Source organism: Capra hircus, chromosome 7 (assembly GCF_001704415.2).
Source record: "Capra hircus breed San Clemente chromosome 7, ASM170441v1, whole genome shotgun sequence".
In the NCBI taxonomy this organism is placed as follows: domain Eukaryota; kingdom Metazoa; phylum Chordata; class Mammalia; order Artiodactyla; family Bovidae; genus Capra; species Capra hircus.
In genome coordinates, this window is record NC_030814.1 from 22,179,678 (window position 1) to 22,201,834 (window position 22,157).

The following is a 22,157-nucleotide window of genomic DNA, read 5'->3' on the forward strand; positions in this document are numbered from 1 at the left end:
CGTTTTATGAAGATGCTAATGTCAGTTAAAATGTGCGTCAGTGAAAAAGTTATTTGCTAATGTGAGTAAAAGAAAAACAGAATTCTTCATTGCAAACTGACATCACATTTTTAAATGTTTTATCATTATTCATAGGCTGTTTTTATTTAAGTGATTGCACTGTGCTTATTGTAGCAAAATACATGTTTTGCAAAGATAAGTTTAGCAGCAGAGAATTAATTTCTTCCCACATCTTTTAATGTGGCATGGCAGTCTCACTCTAAGATCAAAACATAAAACTGAAGGTTATGTTTAATTTCTAAATCAAAGTGTTGTGGGAAGATGATTGAAATCTGAAGATGACTCAGATCCACTTGATATGTGGTTTTCTTCCTACAGAAATCTTATGGTAGACTGCCATTTCCATGTTAGAACGAGCCTAATAGTGATGAGATTAAAATAAATAGTTTCACTATATACTGAAAGTTTGTTAGTTACTTTGATTCTTAATCTGAATTCTTGTTAAGAAAATTGAAAATAACTTAGGTATCTCTTGAAAAAATTGAAAAACTTAATTTGAAAATTTCAGTAACTTAGGTATCTTTTTCCTCTCCCCACCACCATCCAGTATATCTTTTTTTTTTTTCTAAATGGAGGCAAAGAAGTAATCTGTGTATTTTCCAACACTGATTTTTTTCCACAATTTTCATGATTCTGTTTTTTACCAAAAAAATAAATAAATAATGTATCCATTTGGCTCTTCGCCTGTATATAATTCTTCATGTGCCTCGAGGGAGTGAATTAAGGTTATATGGCTGCATGAGCTGTGTTAAGATGATTTTGGTGAGGCGTGGCAAATGGTTATTGCTCTGTATCTCCTACTTCACCAAAATGAACTTATTTGTCTTCTTATTTTTTTCTTCCAGCAGTCAGACAGAATACTAACCTAGAGCTGAAATGGATTTTTTTCTTCCTCAGGTGTCTTAAAAATAGGAGTCAGAAATGTCCCGTGTCTGGAGTTCTCTGCTTGGCCCTTATCTGAACCTCTCAAAGGCCTCCCTGTGTGGGGCGTGCAGCCCAGCACCCTCAGACAGTTCTGCTCAGAGAAGGAAGTGAAGAGTTTTGGTTCCCATTTTACACTTCTGGAACAGTTTAGGGAAGGAAGCACCTTTACACCTTTTATTGTTCGTGGTTGCTGACATCATATCCTTCCCTGACCAGCCTGTGCGTGTTTCCTGCCATTCTGTCAAGATTCTTCTGTGTTACTGGGAGGGATTTGTGGGAGGGAGGGAGAGAGGAAGAGAGCAAGAAAGAGGGGGGAAGGGGGGAGGAGGTGTGTGTCACTCAAGGGAACTGGTTTGTAAATGCGAGAGCCCCGGGTGGGAGAAGGAGCTTTAGCATCTGTCCACAAGAAATCCTTCTCTCCTTGGGTCTCAAACCACTTTGCCTTCATCTGTCTGCTTATGCCAAACTCAAAGTGAACAGAAGCCTGCCATAATGAAGTTCCCCTTTTTTTTAGTAAGCAGCCTGATTTTATTTTTCTTATATTTAGGTTGGCAAAAAGAAAAAAAAAATGCAGAAGACTGTAGTATAGAGTGTAACTATGGTAGACTGTTTTTTTTTTTTAAATTACTGATTGTTTCTCTGTAGCTCTGTCATTTTCCAAGAATTCTTCTTTTATGTGGAAAGAAGTAGCGGCAAGGCTGCTGGAATTATTTTAAGCTTATGGTTGATTGTACATAATGAAAGTTCTCAGTGTAACTCGAATACTACTACATGTAGTTTAGCGGTTATATCCTTTTCTTCATATACATACAAAGCAATTTTTCAGATTAATGAGATTATGTAATCTCTTTTTCAGCCTCTCTAGGCCTTCTAGAAACTAATTCTTGAAACCAACTTTGCAGAATAATTTTTGTGTAAAAATCAGGTTGAAAAAATAGTTATGCTAGGAAAACAGCTACTGAGCTGTTATTGACCTTCCTAACTCTTTGAATTTTTACTGACAACTTTGAAACATGGTGACCCATAATCAAATAGTCTTTAAGCCGAATAGTCCAAAGCACATTTTACTTCATGAAAACAATCTCATCATCACCACATCTGCTCCTGCATATGTACTTAATCATATCAAATTTTGCATTTCAGAAATGTTCAAAAAGCAGCACCCTTCAAGACATATTCATCTTTATGGGAAGTAAGATATTTGAATGCTATTAAAATTTAACCTTACATTCTCTCTACCTTGTATATTTCACAAAGGAAAGTATATTTAATGTCATTTTTAATCAGCTATTTTATATATTTATACATATTGATACAAACCATTTCTTTCTGGCAGAATATGTCCCATTATGTTTAAGAATTAAAAAAAAAAAAATTCCTTGCTCTGCTCTTTTTAAGAAATGTCCCTTGTTTCAAAGTTGTGAAATATGGGGTGGTGAGATGGAAGAACTCTCCTAAGTTTGATTCATCAGGAGCTCTGTCCTTCGAGGAGACTCTTCTCCAGGGATGTTTCCCTACTCGTTTGGTTATTTGTATTTTGAAATCAGGATCTGCAGAGGTTCTCATCTTCCCCGCCTCGTTCCACTCTCTAATCTGTTCACCCTGACCTTCCACCTTAAAGTGAATAAGCGCTTAGGCAGGCATAGTCCTGTAAGCCGATAGTGCCACCGGCCTCAGCTCAATGAAAGAAAGGAAATTGTCCCATATGCATTTGCTGTGGATTCATGGGTTGGCTTTTCTGTGACCGAGGAAGCCTGCTTGTCTCTTTGGGGTCTTGCACATGCATGGGAAATACCATTCTAACGTGCTGCTTGCTTCTAAGGTAAGACGGTAGGAAACACAGGAAAATTGTCCAGTTGAGTGATATTTTAGACTGACTCTAAAAATAGATAGATGGACAGTGTTTGGCAATAGTGAATATGCAGTTGTTCTTTGTGGATTTTTCGTATTTTAATGTAATTTTTAATGTATCTTGTAGCTAATTTTTTCCTGTCTGTCCAAATGTGTGTTATTTATATAACTCTAAAACTTTGAACTACTTCCAACATTCAAAATTACTGCTGGAGTAATCATTTTGATGAGCTCTGTGTGGTCGTGAAATTACTCAACATATATATATATATATATATATATATATATATATATATTCTCAGAGGCAGAACTGAGCTGTAGTTTCATAGAAGGCATTGGGAAAAAGAGAATGGATAGTCTTAGTATTTAAGCAGCACTTAATCCACCAGAACTAATTATATCATAATAGCTTCTGCAATTAGATAATCACAGAAAACTTTAAAAAAATTTATTCAAGGTGATAAAGAATTTAGAAATTAAATTAAAGAAATCAAAAGACAGCTAATGTGATCAGACCAAGTGTGCAACAGTTCCAATTCCTGTTCCAATAACTTTGAATTGGAGCCAAATAATCTATTAAATAGCCAGGACATGGGCTTAATGTTACATAATACATGTGGGAATTTATCAGGTCGGTTGTCAGACACCGACTAAAATAAACAGGGAAACTCTGAGCAACATGTTAAGTATTTGCATTCTTTGAGGGAAGAAGGGATAAAATGATTAAAGCTGTTGCTTGCAAATTAAGAAGCCATTTGTGGAATGCCTTTTTTTTTAACTTCCACATTTCACAGCAATTCACTTTCACTCAAATATTTTCGGATATAATTTAAACAAAGAAGAATACTTGCAATACCCTGGATTCTCTGGATTTATCTTATATTATCAATGATCACTTCTCTCATTTTATTTCATGGCCTAAGATATCCAGTATATAATTTTGTATCTTACTACCCAAAAAGATATCATATGTCTTCTTAAAATATTTAAAAATAGGGGACTGACAGCTTATAGTCATAAATGGAATAATACTCTAATTTTTGCACCATTTCTTTCTTTTCTGTGAATGATTATCTTTTTTGATTCTTGTATTCAAAATATAGCTTAAGGACTTTCAAAAGGAAAAGAACTCACAGCTGATAGCTGCTTGTTATGTAAGATTAAATATCCCACATTATTTTTACAGTGTTCCCATTACAGTGACTTTTTAAAAGTAAGATTAAAAGATTTAGATTTAAATTAGTTGACATTTACATATATCAAATAGCGCTTTCATAATAGTCCATCCTATTTGCATAACGAGGGACGTTATCACCTCTGCTGTCAAAACATGAGATTGTTTTCCCTTCAGAAATGAATTAGCTGCCCTACTTAGCATACACAGGTACATAAAGGTTCATTAACTCTCTGATTTAGGTAATTTTTCATAACAGAAGGGTAAAAATAGTCACCTAATTTCATTAAAAAAATACTAAGAAACTCTTTGCAAAAGATATATTTCAAGTGTTGGGCTTTAAAGAATAGTTTTCATCATTTAAATGACGTTAAATTACTTATAAGAGTCTTTTAATTATAAAAACAAACCATTTCTACTTGATATGCTCCTGCGTGTGGTATATCATGTACTTTTAATAAATACTTATTTTCTGTTCATTTGATTTGTTTAGTTCCACAGAATTAAAAAAAAAATAGAACGTGACAGTTCTTGTGAAAGTGGCTTGCTATTAAAGTAGTGCTTGATCTCTGTCTTTTGTTCAGCAGGAACGAATGCAGGAATTTGGGAACTGAGCAGCGCAAGTGCTGAAGAAGGAGATTTGTTTGGAGGAAACAGGAAAGAGAAAGAAAAGGAAGGAAAAAATACATAATTTCAGGGACGAGAGAGAGAAGAAAGACGGGGACTATGGGGAGAAAAAAGATTCAGATTACGAGGATTATGGATGAACGTAACAGACAGGTGAGTGGGGTAAACTTTTTTGGTATTATTATTTACATGGACCGTTTATTACATTTTTTCCTCCCAGATACATTAAGGGTATTGAAAGCATTTTGAGCTTATCCATTAAGAAAAGATTTAGTGAGTTAAATGTGGTCTGCTTAAGTGCTAATATTCTCTTATATGTACAGGGTAAAAATCATCCTGTGGGTAAAAAATATACTTTACACAGTCATGATTATTCACCTTCTACTTCAACATTAATTTTAAATGGGAGCTGCATTTGTGTAACATAAATAGCTTAATAATTGAGTTAATAAGCATAATATTGCTCTACTGCACGCATCACCAAATAAAGATATTCTTAGATTCGTGGGAATGAGGCCTTTTGTGGTCCTCCACCTAAAGGTTTATAATATGGGCTAAATATCCTGTATAAAAATAGTTTTCATTCTGTTCACAGTGAAAGAGACTTTGAAATACATTCAAAATATTTAACATTGTGCTAAAAACAACAAAGATGCCCCCACAAAATATTAGCACCTTCAAACATACAGGCAAGAACCATCAGTTAATCCATACCATTTCCTTTAAACCCTTGAGTTTTATAAACCTAGAGGCACCTGATGTTATAATTTGCTTTTAGAACTCCAGTGATACCTTTATGATACAATTAATCTATGGTAAAGACTTTATGCTCTATTCAGCAAAGACTTGTATATTATGAATATTTGTGATTTGACTCTCTTTTTCTTCGCACTTGGGGAGAGCACATTTAGTTAGGTGAAGTAAGACTAGCTGCATGACCAAGATGGAGCTGCATTTAAACAGCTTTTACTAAAGTGACCCTTATTTTCCATTGGTTTCCCATGTATCTCCTAATCACTTCCCCATGATTTATCATCCCTTGAAGCTCCAACCATCTTTCCTTTGTTAAAAAGAGTATTTAAGCTCCAATGTCTAACTGCTTCTTTGAGTTTCATTTCTTTTCTGTGAGCCCCTGTGATTAGTGTCAATGTATTCGTCATTCGCTCAGTCATGTCTGACTCTTTGTGACCCCGTGGACTACAGCCCGCCAGGCTCCTCTGTCCATGGAATTCAGACAAGAACACTGGAGTGGATAGCCATTCCATTCTCCAGGGGATCTTCCTGACCCAGGGATAGAACCTGGGTCTCCTGCATTACAGGCAGATTCTTTACTGTTTGTGCCACCAGGGAAGCCCCCTTTGAATACAGAAATATTAATAAATTTGTTATTTTTCTTCAAAAAAAGAATAGTTGGGTGGTTTGTTAATGTTAAATTAACATTAGGATGGATGCAACCAATAACAGATACCAGTTCTAAGAGACAGTGCTGCCAGATTCCAACCACTGCAGTGGATAATGGAACCTACAGAACAGACGCTCCTTGACCCTGGGGGAGAAGAGTGTCTTGCCTGTTGCCCATTGAAAGCTAAGAGGACAGCCTTCGGGAAGCCCCGCCAGACTGTAATTTCCCCCAGATAAAAATGTTCTTTCTTCCCTGCTGTGCCTTTCTGTCTTCTTGGACCTTCAAGTGAGACTAGAACTTATTTGTGCTTTAAAACTTTTTATTGCTTCTTGTGTAAATTATAATAAATGCAAGTTGTTATTTATACCGTCAAAGCCAGTATGCCATTAAGTGATAAAGAAACTTTTGAGATTTTCAGGTTTATACTCCTTTAAATTACTGTGTTTAAGGTACATATGACTTGAACTATTTTTGGTGAAAATTGAGCTAAAGGACAAATAATGCTAAGATTTATGATGGATTCCTTCAGTATTTTCCTAAACATTGTTTATTGCTGTGGGTCAAGCCAAAAAGCAATAATTCTGTCAATATTAAAAAAAAAACCCACAGTATTTTTAATTGATTTATAGCTTGAAATTGAAATTAAGACTGAAGTATTGAACATCATATACCACTAACTATTTAGACCTTACTGTTTGGGCTAGCACCTATTTGGGGGACAGTCAAAAATATATATGAATTAGCACCTACACTTTATTAATAATACCAGGTAGTATGGGGGTTCATGAAATTTATAGGATCTTCTTTCTGCTTACAAAGACAAAAGAAAGTTTTTGCAGGTTGAAGTCATGAGTTTTCATTATGCTTTATAAAGAAATACGAAGCTCATATAAGCATGCAAGAATGTTAAAACACTAACTGTTGAGCTACAAGTGACCGTTTCTTCATAATTTAAATATAGCTGCATCTACAATTGCTATCACTGTCACCAATATTAGAAGTCATGATAACTTTTAAGAGAATAGAATGTGTTTAAATTCAGTTTAATTAGTCTTATCTTTTTTAATCCTGAAGACTAATTCCTTGCTTTTATTCTATAGAATGTAGGATCTGGGTGGTCTTTACTTAGGACCTTCCTGATGGCTCAGAAGGTCAGGCATCCATCTGCAATGCAAGGAGACACGGGTTTGATCCCTGGGTCAGGAAGATCCCCTGGAGAAGGAAATGGCAACCCACTCCAGTCTTCTTGCCTGGAAAATTCCATGGACAAGGAGCCTGGTAGACTGCAATCCATAGGGTGGCAAAGAGCCAGACATCCAGACATGACTAAGCACACGAGCACATACATACACCGTCTTTTCGTCAGTCTTTAGGTTCAGTTGGCCTTGTGATTCAGTACTCTTAAATAGAATTAGTAATATTGAAAACTTCCATGTTTCAGTATATTTCAGTGATTATTGTAAATGGCTATTGACAATCTTAAACAGCCATCTTACTTAAAAATACTCATCTGCGTGCCTCTCGTCTACTGCGAGAGTGATCGTAAGAGCCGTTTGGGAGAGAGCCTAGAAGATGTAGGTCACTTCTAATAATCAGCACCAGCAAATCTGCGACAGCGTGTCGTCCAAAGTGAGGAGACACCCCTAACCTAGGCTCCCTTTAAAGTGCATGTTCAGATGTTGAAAAGAAAAGCATTCACTGCTTTGCCCTTTTGGAAGCTTCCCCCCACTGTAGACTCCTTAATAGAACCTCATACAATAGCTCACTGTCATCTTTTCTCAAAGGCAGTAAAAGCCTGCCCTGCCGTCACAGGTGTTTATTTGGCTATACAGAACAGGGTGTGTTTTTACAGAATAAGAAATATTGGCTTAAAGTGTGAAATGAAATATTACAGAGCTGATGTGATAAGTTGTATATCATTAAGAAATAAAACTGTGGGAAAACAGAGCGGCCGACTGTTTAAATTGAATTTTGCCCTTACTTTATTTTTCATTATGGCAGTAGGCAACAGCTAAAATTCAGGAACTCTGATTATATACATAAAATAGTTTCGGGGAGGGAAAAAGTAACAGCTTGTTTTTTTTTTAATTTTCCAGAGTCTCCAAGTTTATGAAAAGCACTAATTTCTCAATCTCTAACCTAAACAAGGTGATTTCTTAAGCTACTATATAAAACTAAAATCATGAATTGTCAATTTGTCTCCCAGAAGTTTTCAAATAATTTGAAAGTAGCTACACGTACCAAGAACTACATATTCCATTTAATCCTCATTAATTCCATTTACAGCTGAATAATTCATTTATTTATTAAGTCAGCAAATATCATTTGTTTGCAACCTGCCTAACATGAAGTGCTCAGTGATAAGCCAATTGAATCTTATTCAGCTTATTGTCTGCTGTGGAAGTCAGCAGCCTGGTTCTGTAAAGGGCCAGATAGCAAATATTTTTGACCTTGTGAACCACACAATCTCTGTCTTGGATGCTCAGTTCTACCCTTGGAGTGAAAGTGGCAAAGGACAACACGTACACGAATTTTAATGTGTCTATGTTTGAATAAAACTTTACTGGCAAAAACGGGAGGCAGACAGGATTGGCCTGTGGGCCTAGTCAGATGAACCAGACGTGAGATATGTAAATTTATAACAAAAATTTGGTTCACATGTGTTATGAATGAAACTACCCAAATGCTATGAAAGAATAACAGGAGGTGCTTTATTTAGATTGGGGGTGGGAGAAAGGCTTCCCTAAGGAAACGCTGAAAGATGGGAGCAAAGAGATGTTTCAGAGTTCGGCAGGAGACAGCATTCCAGAGGAACAGTGTTTGCAAAGCTCCTTGAGAAAGGGAAGAGCTGGCTGAAGAGTCGAAGGAATGCCCCAAGGAACTTACTTGAGCCTCCTGTGTGTAACTTTAGAGAGATGAGAGAAAAGGTTTAAATGCTAGGCAGGGCCCAGATCATGCAGAGCTTTGAAGTCAGAGAGTTAACACTGGGAGGTGGCCAGGATTTGAGCCCAAATCTTTCAGATTCAAAAACAAAGTGAGCTGTTTTTCAGTTACATCATGCTGCGTTCTGTATAAGATAATGGCTTAGAGCATAGGTTTATGTCATCACTTTCTCCCACTACATACATCATCCTGCGTCCAGCATATCATGGTGAAGAGCATAGTTTTTTGTTTTTTGTTTTTTTTTTTTTTTTTTTTTTTTAAATTTTAAAATCTTTAATTCTTACATGCGTTCCCAAACATGAACCCCCCTCCCACCAGAGCATAGTTTTTTAGAGACACATAAACCTTGCTCAGGCCTGAGTTCTGCCTGCTACTAGCTGTGTGACCCTCCAGCAAGTAACTTGACCCCTCTGAACCTTGCTTCCCTCATCAGCAGAGGGGAAGATTGAAAAATAGTACCTGCTTCATTGGGTCGTTGAAATAATTAAACTGGGGGATAAATGTAAAGTACCTAGCGTGTGATGAGTGCCCGAGAAATTTACCTATTAGTTATCCCTGTTAAGACTCGAGGTCTTTGAACCATTAGTTATTATAGATAATGTGATTTCTGTCAAAACAACTCCTGTGCTGTGTAGCACCCTAGAGAATGGTACCTGAACCTTCAAGTGGATTGTTACCCACTTGAAAGGGTATCAGGGAGATGGAAGGAAAAGTGGAACACAGTAGAGCATGTATGCATGCTTACAACTCTTTGTGACCCCATGGCCCACCAAGCTCCTCTGTTCATGGGATTTTCCAGGCATGAATACTAGAGTGGGGTGGTCCTTTCCGACCTAGGGATCAAACCTGAGTCTCTTGCTTCTCCTGCACAGACAGGCAGATTCTTTTACCACTGTGCCAGCAGGGGAGCCTGAAACAGAGTAGAGTTGGGGCACCAAGGAGCCTTTGGAAGCTAACAAGGGGCAAGAGAATCATTTCTAAGCAAGAGCCAGGATGGCAGAGGATGGCTAGTGAGCAGGAAGAAAAGTCACACAGAACATTTGTAGGGCAGGGTTCGTGCCAAGGATGGGGAGAAGTAATTTCCCAATTTCTTACGCTTGTGGGACTTACTTTCAAATGTATGTTCCTGACCAAATTATTCTGAACTACTTGTCACCATTTTTATCACGTCTAGCTTGCAGCTTATTCTCACACTACAATTTCAAGTCTCTCCACCTGCATTTTTTGTTCTTACCTGTGAGTTACCTTCATCAATTAGGCAATAATCTTAGCCTCCTTCATATGGTACCAGTTGTTACTGTGCTTCTGAAACAGCCAGATTTTTAAATGAGTTTTGTCCTCATGTGACTCTTTCTGCAAACAGAATATACTTAGAAATCTGTTATATCTGTTACATCAAGAAAAAGGATATATGAAAATCAGGCATGCTTAACCTAAACCTGTTTACTTAATGTGTTTGTATTTAAAAATTTCAGCTTTTCCACTTTGAGAGGATAGGAGAGACACACACCCAAATTTATTTGTATGACTTGTTCTAAAGAAGATATTTACATATTTGAATAACTACCAGAGAGAAATATTTGCCAAAGAACCCAGTTACGACCTAATATAGTAAGTTAAGGCATAAAGATTATTAAATGTCTTAAATTCTTTTCTTCCATCAGACCTGGCACAATAAGTTTTTGCCAGCAAACAAAATTTCAGGTAATTATCAGTGCAATATCTGGAGCACAAATTAAAGACAATTAGCAACATTCTCCTGCTAATAGAATTCCAGGAGAATCCCCTTATGACTAAAGGGGATTAGTCATAGCTGTTACATTTTGTAACTTTTTCCCTTTTCTTATGTCCCTATCTTCATTTCCGTACATGACTTATGATTATTTTAAGTGGGCTCAGAAAAAAAAAAAAAGAAAACTAAAGAAATATGTTCAGTGTAGATGCAGTCTCTGACAATTTCTACATACTGAGGTTTTTAAACTAAATCTGATATTTTCTAAACTAAACTGAAAAAAATAAAAGAGGTGCATTGATTTTCTCAAATGACTCTTTTTTAAAAAACGAAGTTTTTCTCCTTAATTTTCTTAGTTTGTCTCTATTTTAGGTCCTTAGAATTTTAACCAAAATTTTCAATGGAATTTTTACTGTAATGTTCTTTCAAGGTAATATCCAGAATATCAGGGAATAAAAAGGCTAATTACGGAACTAAACTTGAGAGTTGTAGCCTACTAACCTAATATAAAATTTATTGAAGTTGAGAAAGATTCAATCGTTAAATGTGAGGAACTGGATAACATAGAAATACAAATAAATTGCTTCAAGAAAATTTTTTTTGATAAATTCTAAGCCAAGAGTTAGAAGAGAGTCATCTAAGCACACTTTTCTTCTATCGTCTTCACAAACAGAACTTCCAGACTTGTCAGTTGCTTGTATGCAAGTCAAGCAAATACAAATTATTTGAGAGCAAACTATGCTTTAAATACAAAAGAAGCATTATCCATGTTAGACGGTGAATATCTGGAACCTTTTTTTCAAATTAAGTGGTTAAAAAGTTCAATCAGTGCCAAAGTATTGTGTTTTTTTAAATCTCTAAATCCAGAATAAACCTGGAAATAACTCATGATGGTGATGATGATACCACTTTTCCCTCAATACCATTTAACAAGTCACTGGTAAATTCATATTAAATTTTTTCATTAAACTGATTTTATAAAATGAGTCAATACATAAAAATAGGATATATCATGGCAATGCATTAGGACCCAGCAGTGCACCTCAGAATTCGATTGCAAGGTATTTTGACGCAGCCTGTGCATGCCTACTCAGGGGTTCCCCATGCATATAAATTAAATCACTCTTTTGTTATTCATAAAATCACCAAGAGGAAGAGTTGAAATTTTATCAGAGAGTTGAAATTAACTGGTGAGAGACTGAAAAAGAAAGCCAGAAGGGAAAAGTGACAAACTTCTTCTGCAAGATTCCAAATCAAAGCAAGTGTAACCAAAGAGCTCAGATGTATGTTTAACAGCTGTGACATCAAGCCATTCCTTTCTGTTCTGTTCCTGTCAGTTTGAAAACAATTCACAAATGATCGCCCAGCTCTGTGGACGAATCACAGAGATAGTACACAGCACATTTTCTGTACATTCCATGTGGTGTGGGACATTTTACACTTTTATCGCTAGATCTATTTCTTTTTTGCCAAAAAGATATTATCTGAACTGCCATGTAACCACTCATTAGTTTTTACTTTAGTGAGAAGTCCAAGAGAGCCCAAAATGTTCATAAGGAAAAGGGTAACTGTCTACTCTTGAATTCTATCTCTGGATTTAAGAACTAAGCTCTGAACTTGAGGGCTTCAAGACTTTTGCTGTTTCAGTTCTAATTTGTGTATCTCATACAATTTCCATTTAAAACTATAAAAAAATTTCAGTGCTTGTATTTATCGTGTCTCACTCACCCTGGGTAGCAAGTTGGCACTGAATGGCACCTTCCACCTCTGAGTGCATGCACACATCATTCTGTGTGCTGCTGATGCCCCTGTGCTCTGCAAATGCACAAACTTTCTATAACATTGTATTACTGAGAAACCAGCACTAAAAATATTAACATTATAAATAGACCATATATACGTCATAAACGAAGAAGTTTCTTCCAAACTGTAGATTAAAGAACATGTTGCTAATTGTTTCAGAAGCCTTGTATTTTGCAGTCTAGACTTCAAGATTGTAATTTATTCATTTAAAATGAGCTCCTTCGAAAATTATTATAGTAAAAGTATTTTTAAACCTTACATCCCAGATAGTCTTACTGAAGACAGGTGGAACCCCCGCCCCCACCAAGAATAATGACTTTGTTTGAAAGGAGGGAAAAAAATAACAACATAGTTACAGTAAATGAAATTCCATAATATGGAATATGTATTTGTGTTTCTTTTGAAATATGTTGGACCACTAATAGGAATAAGAGAACCACTCTAAATGTTTAGATATTTGACTTTTAATTTTAAGTTGGAACAGCTTAGCTTAAGACATCACTAACATTTAAATAACATTTCAACAAATGTAACTGTTTGGAAACTACAACGGAGACAGCCTCCTGCCTTCTGTCTTCCAAGGATTGATTTGGAAGGCCCTGAGGGAGAAAATATTGGAGTTGGGAGGTAAAACTGAAGCCATTGTGGAAAGGAAGAAGTCATGCTCTTCCTGTTATGACAGGAAACATAGACAAATGTGCTTCCTGAGCATTCGCTCAGCGGGGAATGAAGCAGTCTTTGACCTTTACCTTAGGTACATTCTGGCTTTGTTAAACTAGTAAACATGTTTTTGACCCCAAAATATTAATCTGGTTTATTTGATTCTTTTCAGACTCAAATGATATGTTTCATGTATACAAGATAAAGAGAAATAAGCATTTGTTTCATGACTGCATCCGCAGATTGAATTTAGAATGTAAATCAGCCTCTTAAGAAACGAAGCAGACCTCAAGAGCATGTATTAAAAAATGTAAAACATATTGCATTATATCTAGTCTCTTTTTAAAACCCAAAACATTCTGAAGCTTGAAAGTGGACCACAATGCAATCTTTTAAATCCTAAGTGTAATCATTATAGCTTATCGTCTTCCTTGTCCTCATGTATATAAACATATCAGAAATCAGCCATGACAAGTTTTAAAACTCAGACTCTGCTTTTGCTAATAGATACTCAAGTTTAACCCATGCTTTTATTACACTTCCTCAAAATAGCGTGCAAGGCACAAGATTTAAAGGCCCGTTCTGAGGGTTGGGGTGTTGACTTAGGGTGAGGGGGTCTGTAGAGTTCTAAATTCCATATGCTGAGCCCCCCTATTTTAATCCTTTTATGGCGTTCAGAATTTTAGGAAGGATTGCCTGCAACCCTTTGGAAATCCTACTGCATTGCAGCAAAACGGGGCTCAATTTGCTGGAGGCTAACGAGGACAATAGTCCCCTTTGCAGCAGAACACACTGCTGTCTCATCCTCGCAAGTTATGCTGGAGGGTTACAAGCACATGGTAGCACTCTGCTTAAAAGAGTCCCTCTCTGCTCTTTAAAGAGCCTTTCATTTATGGTGGCAGGCCCCGTCATTGTATAAAGGAGCGCTTGTCTAGAACACAAGTCTGCAGTGGCCCTACTTCCTCCCACCGAAAGTAATCATCAGGCCTAAAGCTCGCAAGCCTTTCTAATGACAGACTGAATTAAACAAAATAAAATTGAAGAGGAAGACTTTAGAACAGTCACACCATTACTTACTGTCAGGAACAAGCCGGGGGAAGAAAAAGAGCATTTAAGAGGGCATTTCCCTTTTTTTTTTTTTCAATTAAAGATTGTCGTGGCAGACTCTTGACTCCATCGCTAACCCTTTAAACACAGAGAGAGACCTAGATGCTCTCTGGATTAGAGAGCGCATTGTATCCGCCAACTGCCCATCTCATTCCTCATTAGTCACTCCATTTCCTTAACTGGGAGGAAGCGGAGAGATTCTCTAGGCTGTGGGTGAGGAGGGGTGGATCTAAAATATTTTCGTAAGATGACAGTTGTATTCATTGTGACTCTCTTTGGGAAAAACAAAACAAAACCTGATAAAACCTCAAAACTTTGAAAATAAAAGTAGCTGGGTTTATTAGTCCCAAACTATGAAACTACTATTACTTTATGAGTTGAAATGAGTAAAAAGTCCTCCACTCATTGAGCGGTTCAATTAAGATCAGTATGAAAAATTCTGATTGGTGGGAAGAAACACTGGAGATCCATAGATAAAGTCACGCTTGCTCCCCTTGGTAATACATCTGAAGTCATTTAGAGTTAGGTCTCCATTATTCTCATAAATGTGAATAGCTGCTTTTTCCGAAGGTCTTTTTCCTTTCATTTATTCTTGCCTATAAGGTGCAAGGACTCTCACCGTTAAAATGTGGCAGGAAAGTTCTCCTGAGGTGAGTTTATGAATGGAGCCAGGATTGGGAGGGTGAACAGAGGCCTGCGTGTGGCGTGGAGACTCATTATTAAATGCCCTTTCTGTTACCCAGTCGTCTAATTTCCCTGCCCTGTAGGAAATGACACAGGACTTGTCCTCTGTTTTAGAACTTGTTATTTACATTGACTGTGAGTAAATCAGAGACCCACCTCTTTTATTCCGGCCGTAAACAGGCTTGTATTTGCTACCAACCAAAATGCTTCTCATTTTGTGAAATTTAAATAAACATCCATAAATATAGAACGAGTGTGTGCCCGCTAGTGCATACGTGTGGTTCTCACTGGCTTTGGCGGTCCTGTCTAGAGGTCTGAGGACAGAGGTGGCTGTGGAGTCCACACAAAAGGAGCTTTGGTTTATTGTCAGAACCTAGAAACCAACTTCTCAGTGTTAGTATTTTAGTTTAATTTTTTTTTTTTACTTTAGTCTAGAAAGCTATCCTTATACTAATTAATAAGTTGTGCCACTACTCTGCTGCTTCTACTCCTCAGAATTGCTGACAGTTCTTGCTGTACTTGTACAATGCTTGATGAGTGGCTGTCGAGGCCCATGCTGTGCTGACTTTCAGCCCCTAAAATGCGCTGTTATCTCAAAGAGGGTAGAAATGCCAACTAATGGGAAGAAAGATGGATGTTGTGTGAAGAGGTCTCTATTTCTGGCTCATCAAGGACTAGTTTTGTGACCCTGGAATAAGGCAATCCATGCCTTTCTTTGCAGTATCATCTGAGAAATGGGGATGATAAACTGTGCCAAATGATAACTTCAAAGAGATGCTGTCAGATGTAGCAAGATAGCTTATAAAGTCTTTGAACTTCTTAGAAAAAATTGACCAAAGTCAACACTCTTATCTAAAAACAGTTATAAAAAAATATATGCTCCAGTTTCACCAAAAAGCCCCCACATAAACTGGACCCAATCCAGTTTTTCTCCTATCCATTTTTACCAAATGTATGTTTAAAAACATACTTACAGTAAACTGTAAGCCAGTGTGACAAAAAGAAGGAAAAATAACTCTGTGAAATTTTCTCCCTCAGTGGCAAACTTCCTATTAGCATAGTTTGGGCTTGCATAGAGATTCATTTTGAATTACAAAAAAGAGTAATTATTCCATCCATCTATCCATTCATTCATTCAACAAATATTGAGCAAAGCAATGTTCTGGGACTTCAGCTTACAAGAGCAGACAGGAGATGTTCCAGCCTCCAAGTGAAGCTTGAGGTTTAGTTGAGAGAGAAACTCCAGCATAATGATGGTGAAACAAGCTAGCAGATCTTAGGAGAGCAGTCTTTTACAATTTATAACAAGAAGTGACTGAGCCTCACACTTCAGAAAAAAAAATATTATCTACCTTGTATCATGTCAGCACATCACTGACACTTGTGTGTTCTTTAGTTTAACTCTCATCATAACTCTGTATGATACCTGTTCAGTTCAGTTCACTCGCTCAGTCGTGTCCGACTCTTTGCGACCCCATGAATCGCAGCATGCCAGGCCTTCCGGTTCATCACCATCTCCCGGAGTTCACTCAGACTCACGTCCATCGAGTCAGTGATGCCATCCAGCCATCTCATCCTCTGTCGTCCCCTTTTTCTCCTCCCCCCAATCCCTCCCAGCATCAGAGTCTTTTCCAATGAGTCAGCTCTTCACATGAGGTGGCCAAAGTACTGGAGTTTCAGCTTTAGCATCATTCCTTCCAAAGAAATCCCAGGGCTGATCTCTATCAGAATGGACTGGTTGGATCTCCTTGCAGTGCAAGGGACTCTCAAGAGTCTTCTCCAACACCACAGTTCAAATGCATCAATTCTTCAGCGCTCAGCTTTCTTCACAGTCCAACTCTCACATCGATACATGACCATTGGAAAAGCCATAGCCTTGACTAGACAGACCTTTGTTGGCAAAGTAATGTCTCTGCTTTTCAATATGCTATCTAGGTTGGTCATAACTTTTCTTCCAAGAAGTAAGCGTCTTTTAATTTCATGGCTGCAGTTGCCATCTGCAGTGATTTTGGAGCCCAAAAAATTAAAGTCTGACAGTGTTTCCACTGTTTCCCCGTCTGTTTCCCATGAAGTGATGGGACCAGATGCCATGATGTTCGTTTTCTGAATGTTGAGCTTTAAGCCAACTTTTTCGCTCTCCTCTTTCACTCTCATCAAGAGGCATTTTAGTTCCTCTTCACTTTCTGCCATAAGGGTGATGTCATCTGCATATCTGAGGTTATTGATATTTCTCCCAGCACTCTTGTTTCCAGCTTGTGCTTCTTCCAGCCCAGCGTTTCTCATGATGTACTCTGCATAAAAGTTAAATAAGTAGGGTGACAATATACAGCCTTGACGTACTCCTGTTATTACCTTCATTTTACAGATGAGGATACCGGGAGACTGATAAGTTAAACAATTTATCCAAGGTCAAGGACACACGGATCATACATGGCAGAGCTTAGACTTGATTTTCAGTTCCCATGTTTTTGCTTCCACACCACAGAGCCTCAGTAACAATGTGTAGATACTGCTTCTTTCAAAATATTTTAACAATGTGAATTTGTTATTTTATCCATCTGGACAGTTGTTTTTCTGTGCTATATATAATTTAATACTGTCCACTCCAGTTCTTTAGAGTCTTTTTTGTATCTCTTCTAACTGCAAAAAGAAAGTGATCTAGTTTTATTTCTTGGAATATGAAAATTAGAAGTGATTACGGTAATGTATCGGAGGAGGCAATGGCACCCCACTCCAGTACTCTTGCCTGGAAAATCCCATGGATGGAGGAGCCTGGTAGGCTGCAGCCATGGGGTCACTAAGAGTTGGACACGACTTCACTTTCACTTTTCACTTTCATGCATTGGAGAAGGAAATGGCAACCTACTCCAGTGTTCTTGCCTGGAGAATCCCAGGGACGGAGGAGCCTGGTGGGCTGCCGTCTATGGGGTCGCACAGAGTTGGGCACTACTGAAGCGACTTAGCAGCAGCAGCAGCAGCAGCATGGTAATGTATTGATGAGATTGAGTGACCAAAATATAAAGCATTCTACAGAATGAAATTTCAGAAATAGATTCTTGTTGGAAATCATATTTCATTCACTCTAAACTTCCCCTTCACCCAAAGGTTTGTACTACCTAGGCATAGAATCTGAACATCTAAAATCTGGAATAAATATTTTAAAGATCTCTAGTCCAGCTTCTTGTTTAATTCAGGAACGCCTTCTACACCTTTCTTGATACGCAGCCCTACTTGAACATATTCAGGAAAGAACTGCTTCTTAACTTTGTGAGGCTAGGTCCTCTGTTGGACAGTTCTCATCGCTAGGTTTCCCTTTATGTTGAATCTCGAGGATTTTCAGCAGTGCTTGCTAACTCTGCTCTATAGAATAAGACAGAATAACTCATCTGCCTGTTCACATGGCCATGAAGTCTGCAGATCTTGGAAAGTGTTTGGCATTTTTGGCTTCAACATTCCAGATTCCCTCAATGATTTCTCCTGCAAAATTATTCTCAGACTTGTTTGCCATCCTATAGATGCTCTGATTTTGTTGGTATCGTTAATGTCATATTAAAATTCTCAGAGCTGAATATAAAGATTAGTTAGTGCTGACTAACAAAGAGATCATTAGGATAATTAATTCCCACTGTGAAACACTATAACTTTAAAACCTTTTCCGATAATCAGCTATCACGTTAGTTTTCCTCCAACCTGAGATTATATAATTCTGTTTTTTTTTTAATACAAATGAAGTCTTTAACCTTATCTCTGTTATCTTATTTGGGACCCAGCTTTCCAGTGTGTAGAGGGAGCTATATATGGATAGAGACTCTACCATCTACTGGGTTATCACCCGGGCTTGCCTTGTATGCAGATTTGATAAACACGCCGGCTACATCTTCCTCTACACCAATGATAAAAATGGTGCCTCAGGCAGGAAAGTTACTGAACTCCATAGGCCATTGCAAGAGACTGTCTTTAAACTTAACACTGGTTAATTAATTCATATTTAAATGCTACCATCTAATCTCAAATCAATAGTATTGTGATGAGGATTTCATCAAATACTTTCCCAAATGCATGTTCTTTAAAAATCTGAACTCATTAGAAAGTTCAATAAATTTTTGCTCAATTGAATGCAATCATTTGAACTCTTAGATCCTCCCCCTTTACTTTTGTTTCCTGTGATTATAAAATTTAGTTTTTACCTTCACATTTGTCTGTCTTTCATGGTGAGTCATGAGGGCAAGGAATAAAGTCCACTTTTTTCTGAACTTTTTGAATTGTTTTTTCCTTACTTCAGGAAAAAATAATATGTTAAAAACACAGGTTTTTAAAAGTATCTACTTTTAGTGGAAAATTTTATTGAGACATTCAGAGTTTAAAACACCATTCCAAAATCCATTCGTTCACTGAGTATCTATTGGTCAGTCTTTGTGAGGCCAGACATGGGGTCTTCAGGGAGAGGCAAACTCAGACAACCAGTCAACTCTGCAATATTAGAATAAGTCTCATCATAAAGGTTTGTCAAAACTTCCATAATTAATGAATGTGCCTTTTCTCAATTTAAAATTCTAATTTCAAGCCCTGATTCATACCTAATAAGTTCTAGAGTGATTGTCAGTATGAGATGTGTGATCCCTGCCCTTACGCTAGGATTTAAAACCCGAGGCTAACATACAACTTAATACTGAAATGTCTTAATAAAACATCATCATTATTACATTTGGGGCTTTGTTTCAAGAGGTAAAGAAAAAGAAACAAAATGCTCAATGTTTACAGAGTCGTCTTGCTTTCCATATGTATGTTACATGTGAAGTCTCTTTGATTTTGAAAACTGAATGTAAATTCAGTGCCCACTTAAACAGTATTGGTTTTATTCTCTTCTTGGTGCACCTTGATTGATGTCACGCTGGAAAAGAGCATCTCTTTGCCTAACTACTGTAAAAACAGTTTTCCATGTCACCTAAGGTTCGAATATGTTATTGAAGTAGAAATGGACTTGTCCCCATTACAAACTATTCTCAAGTTATGAAAAATGTAATCATTACAATACATTATTATATTTAAGTGTAAAAGCTCTGAATTGCAATCTTCGTCATTGAGTGGCATATTTTAAATGAAGAGTAATATCCCAGTTCTCTTAAGAAAGCTTAATGCTGAGAAACAATTTTATCTAACTGTGAACAATGAGAAAAAGCATTATAAAATACATTTTGAGTATGCTATGAAGAATATGAACATAATACAGAATTAAATTTAGCACAATTAAGAGTAGATTTTGAAGATATTTTCTTAAATGCTTTAATGCAGTTATCATCATTTCAGTCTGCAATTTTAATGAAAAGAAGCTATATGCACTGACTTTTTTGACAGGTATTATTAAATAAATATGCATTATCCAGCAGCCTATTTGGTTACACAAATGTTGAGGAGTACCTAAAAGTAAACACAAATAGTGGCTTTAATGATATTTCTGTGCCGAAATGTACTTTGATGGTGAGTGTTGTAACGTGCTAAATTCTGAGGTTTGAGTACGACAGAAACCATACTGTATTGAGACATTCCACCTACAGTTTGTGGTCATGAAAGTCTGATTAAAAGTGGTTTTAGATATATGAAAGTATTTTGGGTCAGTGCCTTCTGCACTGAATGCCTCTGTAACCTATTTCACTAAACAAATACCAGTGTGCAAGTATGTCTGCATAACTAAACTGCATCTAAGAGAATTATTAAAAGATATTTTGTATAAATCTATATAATTAATAGTAATGATTTTTATCCATTCCAAAAGATAGTCTTTATTTAGCTCATCCCTAATCATGACTCATCTGAATGAACCAGAATAAAAAAAGCTTCTAAAGTAGTATGATAATCAGATATGAAAACACTAGCTGTATTTTATTTGAAGTACTTTTTTAGTAAGGCAATCAATAAACACAAAATAGAAGGTGAGACATTGGCAGATATTACAAAGAAAAATTATCCAAGTTGAAGCATAAATAACATATATTAGTAGATTTTGACTAGCTGATGTCAGCTGCTAAATACCTAAATGCTGTATTTTCCAAAGAATGATCAGTGGAGATTCCATAGTTCCGTTTTAGCTTTCTATTTGGAAGACTGCAGTAAGATCTTCAGATAATCTTCATCAGTAGACTCTGAGCCACTAAGACAGGTATATTTTGTAAGTTCATTTCCTATAAGTCAACCAAGAAAGGGATAAAAACAGATTTATTGAGCTTCTACTTTAAATGCAAAGCTTAACTGAACTGAATATTGTACATATGTTATTTTATATAATCCTCTCAGCAACCCCAAGAGTAGGTGCTATCACCATTTTATAAATGAAAAGTCAAACTCGGAGAAAAATCAGATTTGAAGAAGTTAATTTCTCATGACTAATAAATAGAAGATCTGCTTTAAAATCTAGGATCCCCTGAAGCCATACCCCATGTTCTCTTTCTGTCATGCTGCCTTCCATGCAGACGTGATATCAGAATATAATCATTTTTAAAGTATAGGTTTATCTTTTTAAAGTTCCATTTATGAGTTGCTGAATGAAAATTTGGTAGGGAAAGCTATCACAGTATTTTTTTTCAGACTTTTTTCAAGATTTTTTTTTGATGTGGGCTGTTTTTAAAATCTTTACTGAATGTATTACAGTATTGCTTCTGTCTTATGTTTGGGTTTTTTGGCCCCGTGACATGTGGGATCTTACCTCCCTGACCGGGGATCAAACCCACACCCCCTGCATTGAATGGCAAATGGGCATTAAACACTGGGCAGCCAGGGAGGTCTCCACAGTTTTATATAACATATATCACTTTGATATTTCTAAAAAACAGCAAAATAGTTTTTCCTATTTCCTTTTTAGACAATAGATCTTTACCCTGTGCCCATATGTCTGCTGTTCTAGGCACTGGGGATACAGTAGTGGGCAAAATAGAAATGGTACATGCTCTTGTAGAATGTGCAGCATAGTGGAAGACAGACATTAAGCCAGTGATCACCCAGAAAGTCATACAAGTTATAAAATGTCAGAACTATAACAAAAAATAAAAGGTGATAGGTAAAACAAGTATTAACAAAAGGGGGAGGGGGCAGTGAGGAGACCAGGAAGTCAGATTTTCTGTCTGCTAGTCCACACTTCCTGTCAACACATTTATTTAGGAGTGTGGGATGAGGGGTGTTCGCACTCCACTCGGTGG

At 36.9% G+C, this 22,157-nt stretch overlaps 1 protein-coding gene across 10 annotated transcripts in view; it reads left to right on the forward strand.

Annotated features, from left to right (window-relative positions):
* The window catches only part of MEF2C (myocyte enhancer factor 2C), a 177,955-nt gene that overhangs the window by 71,414 nt on the left and 84,384 nt on the right, over positions 1-22,157 (forward strand). For 6 of the 10 annotated variants that reach the window (XM_005683422.3, XM_013965778.2, XM_018049972.1 and 3 more), the window contains one exon: positions 4,594-4,789. In XM_005683422.3, coding sequence (XP_005683479.1) covers positions 4,736-4,789 — 54 coding nt within the window. In that variant the 5' untranslated portion in view covers positions 4,594-4,735. 10 annotated transcript variants of the gene reach the window in all.